This window comes from Mus pahari, chromosome 5 (assembly GCF_900095145.1).
Source record: "Mus pahari chromosome 5, PAHARI_EIJ_v1.1, whole genome shotgun sequence".
Lineage (NCBI taxonomy): Eukaryota > Metazoa > Chordata > Mammalia > Rodentia > Muridae > Mus > Mus pahari.
In genome coordinates this window covers 137,978,194-137,992,449 of record NC_034594.1, presented here as the reverse complement: position 1 = coordinate 137,992,449, position 14,256 = coordinate 137,978,194, and the positions used below count along the sequence as shown (strand labels likewise).

At 43.5% G+C, this 14,256-nt stretch overlaps 2 protein-coding genes across 6 annotated transcripts in view; one reads left to right on the top strand and one right to left on the bottom strand.

Annotated features, from left to right (window-relative positions):
- Dcaf6 (DDB1 and CUL4 associated factor 6) overlaps positions 1-5,508 on the top strand; it is a 117,850-nt gene extending 112,342 nt beyond the window's left edge. For 4 of the 5 annotated variants that reach the window (XM_029539254.1, XM_029539251.1, XM_029539252.1 and 1 more), the window contains 2 exons: positions 1,545-1,650; positions 5,030-5,448. In XM_029539254.1, the coding sequence (XP_029395114.1) occupies positions 1,545-1,650; positions 5,030-5,094 (171 nt within the window). In that variant the 3' untranslated portion in view covers positions 5,095-5,448. Of the gene's footprint in view, positions 1-1,544; positions 1,651-5,029 lie in introns of all 5 variants that reach the window. The other variant, XM_021198133.2, reaches the window with a different exon arrangement.
- A 2,426-nt stretch (positions 5,509-7,934) lies between these two features.
- Gpr161 (G protein-coupled receptor 161) overlaps positions 7,935-14,256 on the bottom strand; it is a 47,017-nt gene continuing 40,695 nt past the window's right edge. The window contains exon 6 of the mRNA XM_029539093.1: positions 7,935-13,209. Coding sequence (XP_029394953.1) covers positions 12,944-13,209 — 266 coding nt within the window. The 3' untranslated portion in view covers positions 7,935-12,943. The remainder of the gene's footprint in view (positions 13,210-14,256) is intronic.

Here is a 14,256-nt window from a genome sequence, read left to right as displayed (position 1 = left end):
TCACCCAGCTCTCACTGCAGTGACCTCACCCAGCTCTCACTGCAGTGACCTCACCTGGCTCCCTCTGCAGTGACTTCACCCAGCTCTCACTGCAGTGACTTCACCTGGCTCTCACTGCAGTGACTTCACCCTGCTTCCACTGCAGTGACCTCACCTGGCTCCCTCTGCAGTGATCTCCCTGCTGGTTGACGGGATTGAACACTTTCTTTCTGTTTATTGGCCACTTGTATTTCTTTTTAAAGATTTTTATTTATTTATTATATGTAAGTACACTGTAGCTGTCTTCAGACACTCCAGAAAAGGGAGTCAGATCTTGTTACAGATGTTTATGAGCCACCATGTGTTTGCTGGGATTTGAACTCCTGACCTTCAGAAGAGCAGTCGGGTGCTCTTACCCACTGAGCCATCTCACCAGCCCTGGCCACTTGTATTTTATTTGAGAACTTTCTGTCCAGTTATTTTTTCCATTTATTGGTTGAACAGTTTGGCTTTTGATAATTAATTTTTTTCTGCTCTCTGTTAGATGCACTATGTACCCAGCTTTTCTCCCTTTCTAGACTCTCTCTTTACTATGTTAATGGTGCAGAAGCCTTTTAAGTTGATAAAATTCTATTGGTTCACTGTTGGAATTATTTCTTGAACTATTAGAATTCTTTTCATAAAGTTGCTCTCTGTGCTTGTATCTTATGGTGTTTCCCCTAACACTAATAGTGTCAAGTCTTACATTAATGATCCATTTGAATTGAAGTTGGGGCAGAGTTAGGGAGGTAATCTCATTCTACATAGACAGTTCAAGTTTTCCCAACAATGTTGGCTTAAAAGGCTCTCTCTCTAGTGTATGGTTTTTGACACTACAGAAATCTTTCACTTCTTTTTTTTTTAAAAAAAGATTTATTTCTTTTATGTATATAAGTACACCTTAGCTCTATCTTCAGGCACAGCAGAAGAGGGCATCAGACCCCATTACAGGTGGTTATAAGCCACCATGTGGTTGCTGGGAATTGAACTCAGGACCTTTGGAAGAACAGTCTGTACTCTTAACCACTGAGCCATCTCTCCAGCCCAATGTTTCACTACTTTGAGTAGATTTATTCATGGCTCTTGGACATATTTATGTATGTTGATACTATTGTGAATGGAATTGATCTCATTTCTTTCTCAGAGTGTTTGTTCTAGGCAAACTTCTGGTTTTCTATATTGAGTTTTGTATATTGTTACTTTGCTTGAGGGACAAGGAAGGATAAAAGGGACTATATATGGTTCAGGTACAAGATATGCTTGAACTAAATAAGGTAATTATGAAAACCATCATTTTAAAGTTCAACAAATGTAAATTTTTAAGTGCTGGTCTCTGATCTTCTTTTAACTGCAAGTAATTGTTTGATGTTGAATCACCTTAAGGCAGAAATATAGACTTTATACATAAAAACAATGAAAAATGTTTCTCTTAAGACTTACTGAATTTTGGAACTGTTTTCATAATCTTTAGAACCAAGGTGCTATTACTGTATCATCACCTTTGACATACTTGTTAACTGCTATAGGTTATAACTCGAAATGAACTCATGCTGGAAGAGACTAGGAACACCATTACTGTCCCAGCCTCTTTCATGTTGAGGATGTTGGCGTCACTGAATCATATCCGAGCTGGTAAGAACTTCTACTCTATCATTAAAATCATTATTTTATTTGAAAACAGTAAGCCCTGCCTTAGAGATCTATGTGATTTTCTTAATGTCCAAAAATGAAATCAACAACTTTAGAACTAGGATTTCTTTCTTTGAACCCTTGACCTAGCACTGTAAATTATGTCCTTATAAAACTCGTTTATTGGAAAATGGTAAAATGCAAGCACAGTCACTTGAGAACTCTGTCTTAGGTAATCTTCCTGTAACAGAACTACACCATAATGCTTGGGGTACAGTGCACTGCTGGGTGGGTGTAGTGGCACTCCATAAACATAAGGGAGGTGGAGGGAGGAGGGAGGAAGAGCTGTCCAGAGTCACTCTAGGCTACATAGGAAGTTCAAGGCTAGCCTGAGATACTTGAGATCCTGCCTCCACTAACAAAAACAATGAATAAAGTTATGCTAAATACATTTTAACATAGATTTATTTTTTAAAAAATCAATAAAGCCCTAGTGAATAACAAATGTTCTGTGGTAAGAAAGAAAGTTGTATTAGTGTACTTTTCAATAATTTTTTTTAAGATTTAATTATCTTTATTTTATGTGTATGGGTTTTCCTTCATGTGTATCTGGTACTATATGTATGCAGTGCCCACAGAAGCCAGAAGAAGGTATTAGATACTCTGGAACTGAAGTTACAGACTATGGTCAGCTGCTATGTGGGTGCTGGGAACTGAAGCCAGGTTATATAAGTGATCTTAATTACTGAGCCATCTCTCCAACCTCTTAATACGTTTTTTAGATGATAAACTCTGGTTCAATGACTTGTATCAGAAAACTATGTATCATTACAACCAATATTCCAGAGTAAATTGCATAATCTGTATTCATAACAGTAAAAGTGTGTATTATTGAACATGCTTATCACTTCTCACTGACTTCATAAATACATTCACGTGTTGAGTATTATGCATCATTTATTGAGTACTTATATTGTATCAAATATTAACTGTTCACTTATTTATTTAGAGGGCTTCTCTGTAGTCCTAGTTGTCCTGCAGTTTGCTCTGTAGACCAGGCTGGCCTCAATTCACAGAGATCCACCTGCCTCTGCCTCCTAAGTACTAGTATTAAAGCCATGTACCACTGACACAGCAAATAAAAGAAAATTAAAGAAATTAAAGACTTTATTTTATGGTATGAGTATTTTGCCTGCATGCCTAACACAAAGGGAGTTCAAGAGAAAATGTTGGATACCATAGAACTGGAGCTACAGTTGGTTGTGATCCACCGTGTGGTGATAGGAACTGAACCTGGGTCTTCTACAAAAGCAGCAAGTCCTCCCAACCTCTAAGCAATCTCTAGTCTCTCCAATATTAACCCTTTAAAGTAGGCTTTAATAATTTGCTCAGGCCATTACCTGATGAACATTAAACCTGACCTGAAACTGCATTCCCTTTGACTCAGGGTTTCATGTACAGCCCTGAGGCCAGCCCATTACTCAGACATGCTAGCCCTGGATGATAAACCAAAATCTTCCTCTCCTCAGAGTTTCTATAATTAAACTGTCCCCTCCCATCTGATGTTCGATGCCCTTCTGTTGTGGACATCTTTAAGCCTGACCTATTTTAATATTTTCCACAGTATTTGGGGAAATGCACCTGTCATACATGTTTTAAATGCTGTCCTTCCTGTGGCCGTGGCTTTATGCCATTGTCTTCATACACCATGGTGTGATCCAGCTCATCTTCATACCTCACATTCATTCCTTCAGTAAACCTTACTCCAGGCTACAGCTCTGTGGCACAGTGCTTGCTTACATACTCTGCCTGAGGCTCTAGTTTGAATTCCCCAGCGCAGCAGAAACCAAGGACACTAAACACCTTCACTGAAAGGTCTGTAAAAGCCCTGAGGATAGAAAGATATGCATATAACTTTTGCTGTCTAAAAGCTAATAGTCTAGTCAGGAAAGACAGGTTCAAAAGTAGTGTGACCAGGATCATAGTTGTAAGGTTCATCAAGGAGTTTCCAGAAAATGTGGAGGAAGGAGCTCATGGAGAAGTTGGGAAAGTTTAACAGAAAGCTTAATAGTTGTACTGGGCAGAAGCATGATCTAATGAATTATGCAAAAATGCCCTAAGCAAAGGAACAGCAGGTGCAAATGGGATAAGCCTAGGAGAGCATGGTACAGTGGCCTCCACGTATATGGCATATGTGTACACTTGAATATTGAACCAGATAGTGTACACTTGAATATTGAACCAGATAGGTTTTACCTTGAGGGAAGAAACTGCATTTATTTTAGTTACCATTGTTATCTCGGGGTTAGCCAGTTCCTGAAATGTAGTAGACATTGAATTTTAAGAAGTATTACAAACAGAAGTACATAATCCTCTTACAGGTATGTCCAACTGGTTGACCCACAGGCCATGTGTCCCAGAATAGCTGTGAATTCAGCCCAATGGAAAATCGTAATTTCATTGAAAATACTGTTTCCAGTGTAAGAGGTTTTTTTGTTGTTGTTGTTTTGTTTTTTATTTATTTATTTATTTTTTTGGCAAAGTGTTTGTTTTGTTTTTGCAACCTGATTGCTCTGTTTTGGATCGTGAACTTTGTAAATGACATCAAATCACAGTGTCAGAAGTTTGAACTCATCAGCATGGTCTCCAGGCTTTTCTCTCTTACATCAACTTCCAGGTCCCCTTAGTTAAAACTTAGCCTCCAAGAAACCTTGTTTGAAAACCACTGCAAGAGAATGTAATATATCAAGGTCTTATATGTTTAAAATTATATGGCATTGTATATATCGTATTATGTTTTCATTCTTCATTACCTCTTGAGGCAAGATTGAAAGCTTATATTGGGCTAGAGGCATGGCTCAGTTAAGAGTACAATCTGTTCTTCCAGAAGACAGACAGACAGACTCTAGTCAGCTCACAACCGCCTGTATCACCAGCTCCAGGGCTTCTAGGGCCTCTAGCCTCAGCAGGCACCTGCACTCATAGACACATGCCTACCTGGACATGTGTGCACATACATATAATTTAAAATATTAAAAAGTAAATCTTAAAAAAAAACAACAACAAACCTTTATGTAGCCAGGTTTGGTGGTGTATGACTTTAATCCTAGCCCTAGAAATGCAAGGCGGGTAGATCTCTGTGAATTAGAGGCCAGTCTGGTCTACAAAGCCAGTCTCAGGCCAGCCAAGGCTACATAGTAAGATCTTGTTTCCAAAAAAAGCCAAAAGCAAAGCAAGACATCTGTATATACTAGTGAATAGATTTTTACATATTTAAGTTTTGAATTAGAAACATTTTTCATGGTTTTAAATGAAGTTCTAGGGGTTATTTATGATACTAAAAGGATTTTGAGTGTGTATGATTCTCATGTCTGTTTTCCAGACCGTCTGGAGGGTGACAGATCGGAAGGTTCAGGTCAGGAGAATGAAAATGAAGACGAAGAATAAAGAACTCCTTGGCAAGCACTTAGATGTTCTGAGATTTGTATACGACATTTATTATATTTTTTTTTCTTTACAGAACTTTAGTGCAATTTAAGGCTATGGGGTTTTTTTGGAGTTCTTCCCCATTTTTGGGATAACCAAACATTGGTTTGGAATGAGTGTGTGCATGAGTTGGGAGTGTGTAAAACAAAGTAAGCAAAATGTTTTTGAAACTTTTTGCAGTGTATGGAGTCAAAAAAAAAAAAAAAAAAAGCAAAGTGCAATACTTCCTAACCCTCAGACGTGGGAGCTTGGATCAATGTTGAAAAGTCATTTTCATTGTAGTGAAAATGTTGGTTCAAATAAATTTCTACACTTGCCATTTGCATGTTTGTTGCTTTCTAATTAAAGATGTTGGTTGCTTTAAGATATCCTAAATTTGACTTTTTATTTAATTCTTTGCTACTTTACCCACATTTTCTAGTCATTTCTCTAACAAAAGAGGGCTTGCTGTTTTCTGAATTTAATAGCCATTTCCACCTTGACCTCTGTGTGACCAGATAATGTAAAAGGACCTTTACATTTCTCTTCCCTTTTCTTCACTTTTCTTGAACTACTTCTCATGATACGTCGATACCTCATCCAAATCAGTCACTGAGTTAATAGGTGATTTACATTAGCACAAACTCAAGGTGCTATCTTCTGGTCTACCTCTCTGTCCATATTTCTGATTACTGTGATCAGTTAGCTGACTCTAGCATCCACCTCCACTTCAGACAGTCCTCCAGGCCTGTGTATACCTTACAGTGTTTTCCTGAACTGCTCCGTAGACATAACCTCTTCCACCTCCTACATTGTCTGTTTGTGTTTCCCTCAATCTGATTACATCCGTACATTTCTCCAACCTACTTACAAAAATAAAGTCTTTTCTCAGCACCAGGTTATTGGGTATATTACTTTCTAATGTCATCCCCACACGCATCCATAGCTGTCAGCCTCTTCCAGAAGCCAGAGCTGCCAGGTGGGAGAGAAGCAGTTGCTGCCTCCTGATACCTTACAGATAAAAATTCCTCTGCAGGCAGAGTGCTCTACCTGTTGTTTAGTGCTACAAAAGGACTACTTCAAAAACAGGAGTCACACACACGCACGCACACACACTCGCACGCATGCACACACAGCATTTGCTGTTCCTGGCTTATAGGCAGGATAAAACATGAGTCTCTTTTTGAGAAGATGTCTTTGGTTTTCTAGTCAGTGAGTTCTTGGCATTTGTCTCACTTACAAAAGACAGCCACTCAGCTCAGCAGCTTTTCTGTGACCTTTAGTTGAGCCAGTACCTGCCTTCACTATTCCTCCTTGCCAGCCAGCAGTTGGAGAAGAAAATGAACCAAGTTACTTGGGCTGGTCATTGAACACATCTTGACGCAGCAGTCCTGTACTACCAAAACTAAAACACGGATGCTGGAGAGAAAGTGTGGAGTTCTCAAGGCTGAACTGTAGATCCATATTGTATCTCATCCATCACCTTCAGTGCCAGCCTTGAACTCTAGCTATGGACCACATCTGGAAGCGGCTTCCAGACCCTGCAGAGCTGCCTGATAGATGAAAAGCCAGAGCCAGAGCAGATGTGATAGTCTGCCACAGTCATCTCAAGCACGGGGCCCTCTGTTGGTGCTTTTAGTGTGTTTGCTGTGCCAACTACTACTCGTTAAAAGCAGTTTGCTTTTGGTTTAATTAGCAGGTGGCTTAACTGTTCCAGTTATTTTCTATGACCTAAATATCCTGCCAAAAGAAATGACTGAACCAGATACTGAGAGGAAGACATAAACTTTCTCCAGCTGGGCCATGAACCATCATGAAGATGCAGCAACAGGCATTTCTATGGGGAACATGGACCTCTTACCCACAAGATGGCTGCAAACTCAAGAGCACCTGCTGCTGGCAGAAGACAGATAGCTTTGTCATGGAAAGTAGGGGTGACATTAGGCCAGCAGCATGGATTTGCTAAAGGGCAAAGGGTGCTGGAAGACTCGGGTCAAAGGATAATTGCTAGGCAAAGATCAGAACAAAGCCAGAGCAAGTGTCTACACTGTCCGTGTATACTGATGGAGATATGGGAACTGTGTGTGTTCTGTTCATTTTCCTGGAGTAGGCCAGCTAGACAAATAGTTAAGGAAATATAGCAAAGACAAAATTTTGTCCTGGTCACTTCAGGATTCAGTGGAGAGAGAGTGGAGTGGCAGAGAGGAGACTGGCCCTAAAGTTCTCCCACACACTCAGAAAAAAAGATGGCGTCGGGATAAGCAAAGGAAGGGAAAAGATAAAGGATGTGCTTTGTGCAGGGGTGGCTGTGTTTATGTACAATCTGCTCCTCAGTATCTTTGATATGAAAGGAAGACTGGAGAGGTAGGGAGGTAGATGAAAAAGCACTAGTTCATTAAACCTCTTAAAAACCAGGCTTAAAGCTAGCTGGACAGGATGGCGCACACCTTTGATCCCAGAACTTGGGAGGCAGAGGCAGGATGATTTCTGTGAGTTTGAAGACAGCCTGGGCTACAATAAAATAGAAAAAGCAGGCTTAGAGTGTCTTGAATATAGTATGCAACCGTCTTGTAACCCAATGCTTCTTGAGTTTAACTGCCTTGGGAAATTTAACTGTATCACTGGATCCACCCAAGTGACTTTAATATGGCGATGCTCACTCCCAATTCTGCAATAAGTTTCTCCTCGATATTCAGTCCTCTTTTTAGCCTGTAGGGAGGTGACATAGGAATAGGGCTATAGAAAGTTGGGGGGGAGGGACAGGCACCCAGAAATGTCCATAGACCACAAGTCCAAGTACAAACTAACAATTTACAGATACACACATTCCAAAAACATTTAATCAGGTAAACAAAACTAGTCTAAATACTTTTACTTATTCATAAATACTGATTTACATATAATAACCCAGACAATTTTATACTCAAAAACACCATCCAAAACTTCAAGTTAAATATATGTCAGGATTAGGTTGGGTTTTTATTTTTGAAGTTGGTTTTTAACCATGTCTTCCTTCAGGTATACATCATCATCAGAACAGAACACAGGACATTTGTAAGCATGCCTATTCCACCAGTAGATCCATTCCTAGGCGTACAGGCTTTCTACCACACTTAGCATGGTCTTTGGGAAGAACTGGCTCGTTTGTGATTTTTGGTGTTTCAAATGGTGTCAGAAGGAAAACCAGAAGTGACTGCTGTCTCCTAAGCCATTAATACTGCTTTTAAAAATTCATTTTAAATAAATGCAATTTACATTGACCAGAATTGTGCTTGTGGTATTCTTGTGCAGATCAGTGTTTGTGCTTTGAATTCTTTCCAATAGATGATCACCTGACATTGGGACTTTTGGGGGGGGGGAGTCCAGGGGACAGGGGTCTGGAGCTCCTTGTTTCTTATCTAATAAAACCCAACTGGCCCACTCTGCTAAGGATGACCTTTAACCAACCTGTGCCTCACTCTCCTTGGGCTACGGGCTTGATCTTCTCTCAGCCTCATGACCAAGACGTAGTGATTTGGCCCTGAGCTCATTTTAAGACACAGCTTTTCTATGGTCTTCCTGGATTCTCATCGTCTCTCTCCCCAACCCACAGAACAGTACCTGCCTGTCCCTCCTTGTAGCCATTCATGGCTGGCCACATCCATGTTCCTGTGGTTCATGTCATAACTCACTTACTTCATCGCCAGGCTTCCTCTGGTTCTTAACACTCTAGGGAATGGCATGGACACCTATCCATCCTCTACATCTTCCACCAGGGCTTGGAAGACAAGAGCTCTGGGAACTGGGAGCCAGACACTTGTCACTGCTGGACAGAGCAGTCCTCAGCACCTAATGGCATTGGGGTGGGGTAAGACATTCTTTTTGGGTATAAGGAAGGTCAACGTTGTTTGATGTCCTTTGGGATTCTACAGATCATCTTTAATTCAGAGTAATGTAGAAATACTTGTGTGCAATCAGGCCATTCATGGGGAATGAAGACTGCCCGTTTCTGTTCCTACTAACCTCTTGCATTCCAGATCCTACTCAGCTTTTCCAACCTCCTCTCTATTGTCTGCCTCTTGTCAGAATTCCTTCACTTCCATTAAGCCCTTTTGTACTGAATAGGAAATAAGTCCCCAGGCAACAACCCTCAACATAATTATCCTGAATTGGATAACATGTCTTTTGAAGGTTCCTGGTATTAGAGATCCCTGTAAAACAGAAAGGAGTTGGCCCCATTAGACACACTGAGAAGCAAGGCCAGTGGCTCAGGTCTCCCTGCACCTATGTCCTGTGCTGGATGCACCACTAGCATTTCTGTCCTCTGCCAAGCACCCCATGCAGGCAGTATTATCCTTGGATTCTGTGTCCCTATATAAAAGTAGATTACAAAACTTCATTTTACAGATGCAAGAATAGAGAGTAATTTGCCCCCGAACACCTAGCTAGTTAATTAGCAAGCTGAAATCTCAACCCACAGCCATCACACACCTGTACCATCCCTACTGTATCCCACCTGCCTGAAGCAAAGGGAAATGGTGCATTTGAAGTCTTCAATTAGTGCCTAGCACCTAATGGGCTCTTAGGCGTTTTAAAGTGAAGCACACAGTGGCCCCCTCTTGTTCAGCCACATCACCCTCACTATTCCTTCCCCACAGGCAGGAGGTATGAAATGAGGCTGGACATGTATCCTGAGTTCATCTCATGATTCATTGAGGAATGTCTCCCTAATCTGCAAGGCTAAGGAGCACATTGTCTGTTTGAAAAAGCACTCCTAATTATTCCATCTCAACAGACCACTGAGCCCTCTCTCTGTATCAACATTATTTTCTGCCTCTTGTCTAGTCCCAAACTACAGTGGTCTGTTGCTAATACTGAGTTTGTCCTGGGGGGGATGGTTTAACTCTTGGCTGAAAGATGGAATCAGTTACACAAATGAGAAATCTATGAACATTAGCACCCATGGGCCATGGTGCAGTGATTTAAGATCGCACAACCCAGTACAGATAGTTCCTGTGAACTTCAACAGAGGTCGCATATATAAGGTAAGAATCAGCTACAAGGCTAGGGACTTGTAGTTATGGCAGGGCTCAGGGACAAGCCACCATGTTTTGTTCTTGTGTTTGTTTTTTCCTCTCCACAACAATACTGCTGCCATCTAAGGGCTAAGGTCTTGAACTCCCATTTGGGTTGTCTGGCCTGGGAAAAGCAAGGTGCTGAGCTGTGTACACTACAGTGCTGGACCTGGTGCCTTTTTGGATGCAGCAGGTCACACGGCTGGCATCTGGAATACAGCACAGGAACCAAGACAAGGATAAAGTCTTGGTAAAGCAGCAGCAGAGGTGGGCCACGGCCCTAGAAGTGATCTTGTCAGAATCAGAAGGACTGAGGTATTTAAAGCAAAACAAGTGACCAAATGTCCCACCTACCACTCCCTATGGTTCCCCTGGGAAGGTCTCAGGCCTGCCACTACAAGGTAATTTGCAGCAGGTTTTGCCATTACATTCCAGGGCTTAATCGGGTTGATGGGCTTCTGCACAAAAGGCAGGAGTCCTCCAACGAGGACAAGAGACTATAAGGACCAACCTCTCCCTCTCTCCCCAGTCCACTTCTCTCTAGCTCACTTGGGCAAACCAGAATCCCTGAATATGCAAAACCATGGTTCTGGCTCCTAAAAATCCCCCCAGACAGAGTCCAGATGGTCACCTGCTTTGCTGGCTCAACCACAGCACCCTAGCTGGAATACTCAGACCCTGAGTAGCCACAGCTTTGTCATCTCTGCTGATGCTCTACATTCCCCCACAGCATCAGCATCTGGACACCTGTGCTCTCCTCTCCTCTCTGGTAATGGTGCTTGGTGAAGTGCTGACAGATCCAGTGTTAGGCAGATGAGCAGGCTTCCAATCCTTTAAAAGGGAGGTCATACCTCCTCTTGAATACCAGAGACTCCTGGTGTTAGAGGTCTCAGCATCCTTTGCATAAAGCCTAGCCCAGGGCAATCAGAAAAGAGTCTCTATCCTTTGAGTCTTAAGCCAATCCATTGTACTGACTGACAACCAGTACCTAAGGGGCATGCTCCACTTTGGTGCATACTGGGTAATTGGGAATAGGGTCCCTCCAGGCACTAGGCAAGTACTAGAAAAGGAGAACAGAATACAGAGAGAAGACAGGGGCTGCAAGAAGAGCAGGACCCGTCCTCCCCTGCACAACTGACCTGGAGTAGGTGACAAGCACCCAGAGGGGCAAGCCAAGCCTCAGGAGCCACAGGCAAGGCACTGCCACACCAGGAGCCAGGTAGCCCCCAGGAAACACTTGAAAAGCAAACCACACCATGGCTGCCTCCGGTCTTAGACTCTTCCTCTGCTCGGCGTGGTGGACAGCCCTGCTCATCACTTATCTAAAGCACCCAGGCTTAAGAGCAGCAGAAAAGATCTTCTTACAAACCCCCACAGCAAGCACTCAAAGCCCAAACACGTTCTAGCTCAAAGAGCAAGGAGTCCAAGCCAACAAACCCCACCCACTGTCCCACACCTGCCTCAGCTGTGGCATCCTCTTCATACCCACATCTCAGTAGTCGGCAGTTAGGACTGCCCTAATCGGCCAAACAGCACAAAGGCAAGGGCCAGAGTATGCAGGTGTTCTTCCTGTGCTCACTGGGCACACCCAGTATACAGATCCTGGGTCGCCTGCCAGTCATGTTCTGTGTGTCCTCATCTCTTAAATTACAGATTCAGAAGACATCCAAGGTTAGAGCTGGAATTATCATAGAGGCTGCTTATTCCAACTCATACCTTTCTTTTCTCCAAATGGCCTAGCGACAGGACAGGATGTCCCAGATGACATGCAGACAAAGGCTAAGCTGGGTCAAGAACCCAGGCTATGAACTCGGGTCCATTGCCCTTTCTACCTTGTGCCAGCCCTAAACTTGTGATGACAGTCACAATTGCCTCTGGAAAGTGAGGCCAACTGTGTTTTCCAGTCACTCAAACATCTCCTATATCTCCCGTGGGAGGGATTTCCCCCAAGTTTTTCCCATCTGCGCATGACCTCACAGTCCCAGGCTTAGTGATAAGCCCTAACCTCCTGGTTTTATTATTCTGGAAATGAAGTGCTTGGTATTCACCCTTGTCTTTTATAGTGGTTTCTCCCTTCTTTTCTAATAATAATAATAATAATAATAATAATAATAATAATAATTCTGTCAACAAGGAAGTGGGTGGGGTGGCCACATCTTAGGTGGCCTGTGGGCTATTTCTATTGGCCAGCAGCAGGTGCTACCGAAGACCAAGTCCTAACTAGGGCAGTAGATATAGGGTGTCTATGTAGGGTGCTGTACTCCTGGGTGCTCTCTGGACTATTTTTGCATTTAGTCTAGTACTTGTGGTCCCACGCTGCCTGGATCAACCACACAGAGCCCCCAGATGGTCTGACAGTGCTAGGGTGAGCCGTTCTGTCCCCATGAGGTGCACAGAGTAGGGATTGCCTCTAGAGGCCTCACTGAGACCAGGGACAGCTACAGCAGCTGGATCCCGGTGAAGACAAGAGCCACATGGTGGCTTCCCTTTCACATCCACCCTCTGTAGTCCTCCTGAAACCCCAGCCACATCTCCATCTGCTTCTAACGTGTGCTTTGGAAGCCTCGCTCCATCCCAGGGGCCCTGAAGCAGCCCACATGTGCTTTACAGAAGACAACTGAAGTCAGAGTGGAGACAGTACTTTCAATCCTACTGGCTGCATACCAGATGTTTCCTTCCCAGCGTCTGGCCTTCTCTGAGTGGTGACATGTTCCAGGGTCTTGGCACAGGCACCAGTACCAGTAGCTCCGTTGTGGCCCCACTCCCCTCTGAAGCCTTCATCTCTGTTCTGCAGCTAAGACATTCCCTTCTTTGATGCTCTGTAGCTGCAGCCTCTGATTCACAAGAGTCCTGCTGCCTCGACGGCCCCCAAAGCTAGCCCCAGGGACAGTCCGTGCTGTGAACAAGACCCCTGGCAGAGCCTCCTCCCCAAATAAGTTGATTTTGGCTTCAGCCTCAATGGCTTTAGCCAAGCTGGCTGCATAACTGTCCAAGGATTTGTGTACTTCGGCTTTCACATGAAGAAGAGAGTTCTTGGCAGCCTCTGTGGGAGAAGGCAGAAAGGAAGGTTAGCGAAAAAGGGATATGGCCTCTGCTGGCTGGTTACTCCAGAGAGAAGAGACAAGCGGAGATTACAGGTATAGATTTTGACATCAGAGTCCCCAGGCTAAAATTTTGGACTTCACAATTTACTACCTGAGAAATGCCAGACATTTTCTAGTTTAGTTTCCTTGACTATAAAGAGAAGAAATTCACATGTGACGAATGAATGAGTAAATTCTTCCACAAATGTTTTAGCTTTTACATCTTCAATAGAATTTTCCTCTTGTAGCTCCTGGGTTGAACAGCTGAGGCTGTAAGCTTGCACAGACTCAAAGGCCATGTCTCCTCTCCATTTCCCTCAGAGCCTCCCTCACTGTAGAAAGCCTCATGTTTGGCAGTGATGTCAACAATCCTGTGAAGGATTAGGAGCCCTGACACTACACTGAATGGGAAAGAGGAACTGAGGTGGCGCCTAATGACCAAACCTGAGCACTGTGTCACAGACCTCACTGCCCAAGCTCTCGGGACATCTGGGGGACCTTATCCCCTTATGTTTTCTGGAGAACAGGCAGTTTATGCCCCACTCTCCAGGAAGGAAGTGAAGACCTTAGCAGCCCCAGCCTGCTCCCTCCCCTGCTCTAGCACCTTGCTCTCAGCACCCAACCAGCAGAGGGCGCTTCCAGCCCACCCCTAGGACACAAAGGGGCAGGCTGGGATCTGTGTGAGAGGTCTGGGAAGGAGATGGACTCATTGTCCAGCAGAAGGGTAATGTAAACTCTCAAAGCTGCTGGCTAGCTCTGTATTCAGTCTGCTTTGCCAGAGAAGTATATAATTATTTACCATCCTCTCTGAGCTCCTCTACCACCTCTCCCCTCACTCTGCAAGGGAATGGAGCAGGCAGAGGGAGACTTATTTGCATACTCAGCATTTACACCTTAAAGCCCCTGACTCCAGCAGACTCAAGGTTCATTATACCACTGGCTGTTCTCACCTGGAGACGGGAGAAAAAGAGACTCCTACACGGGAGTGGCTCCTCTTGGCTTGTCTG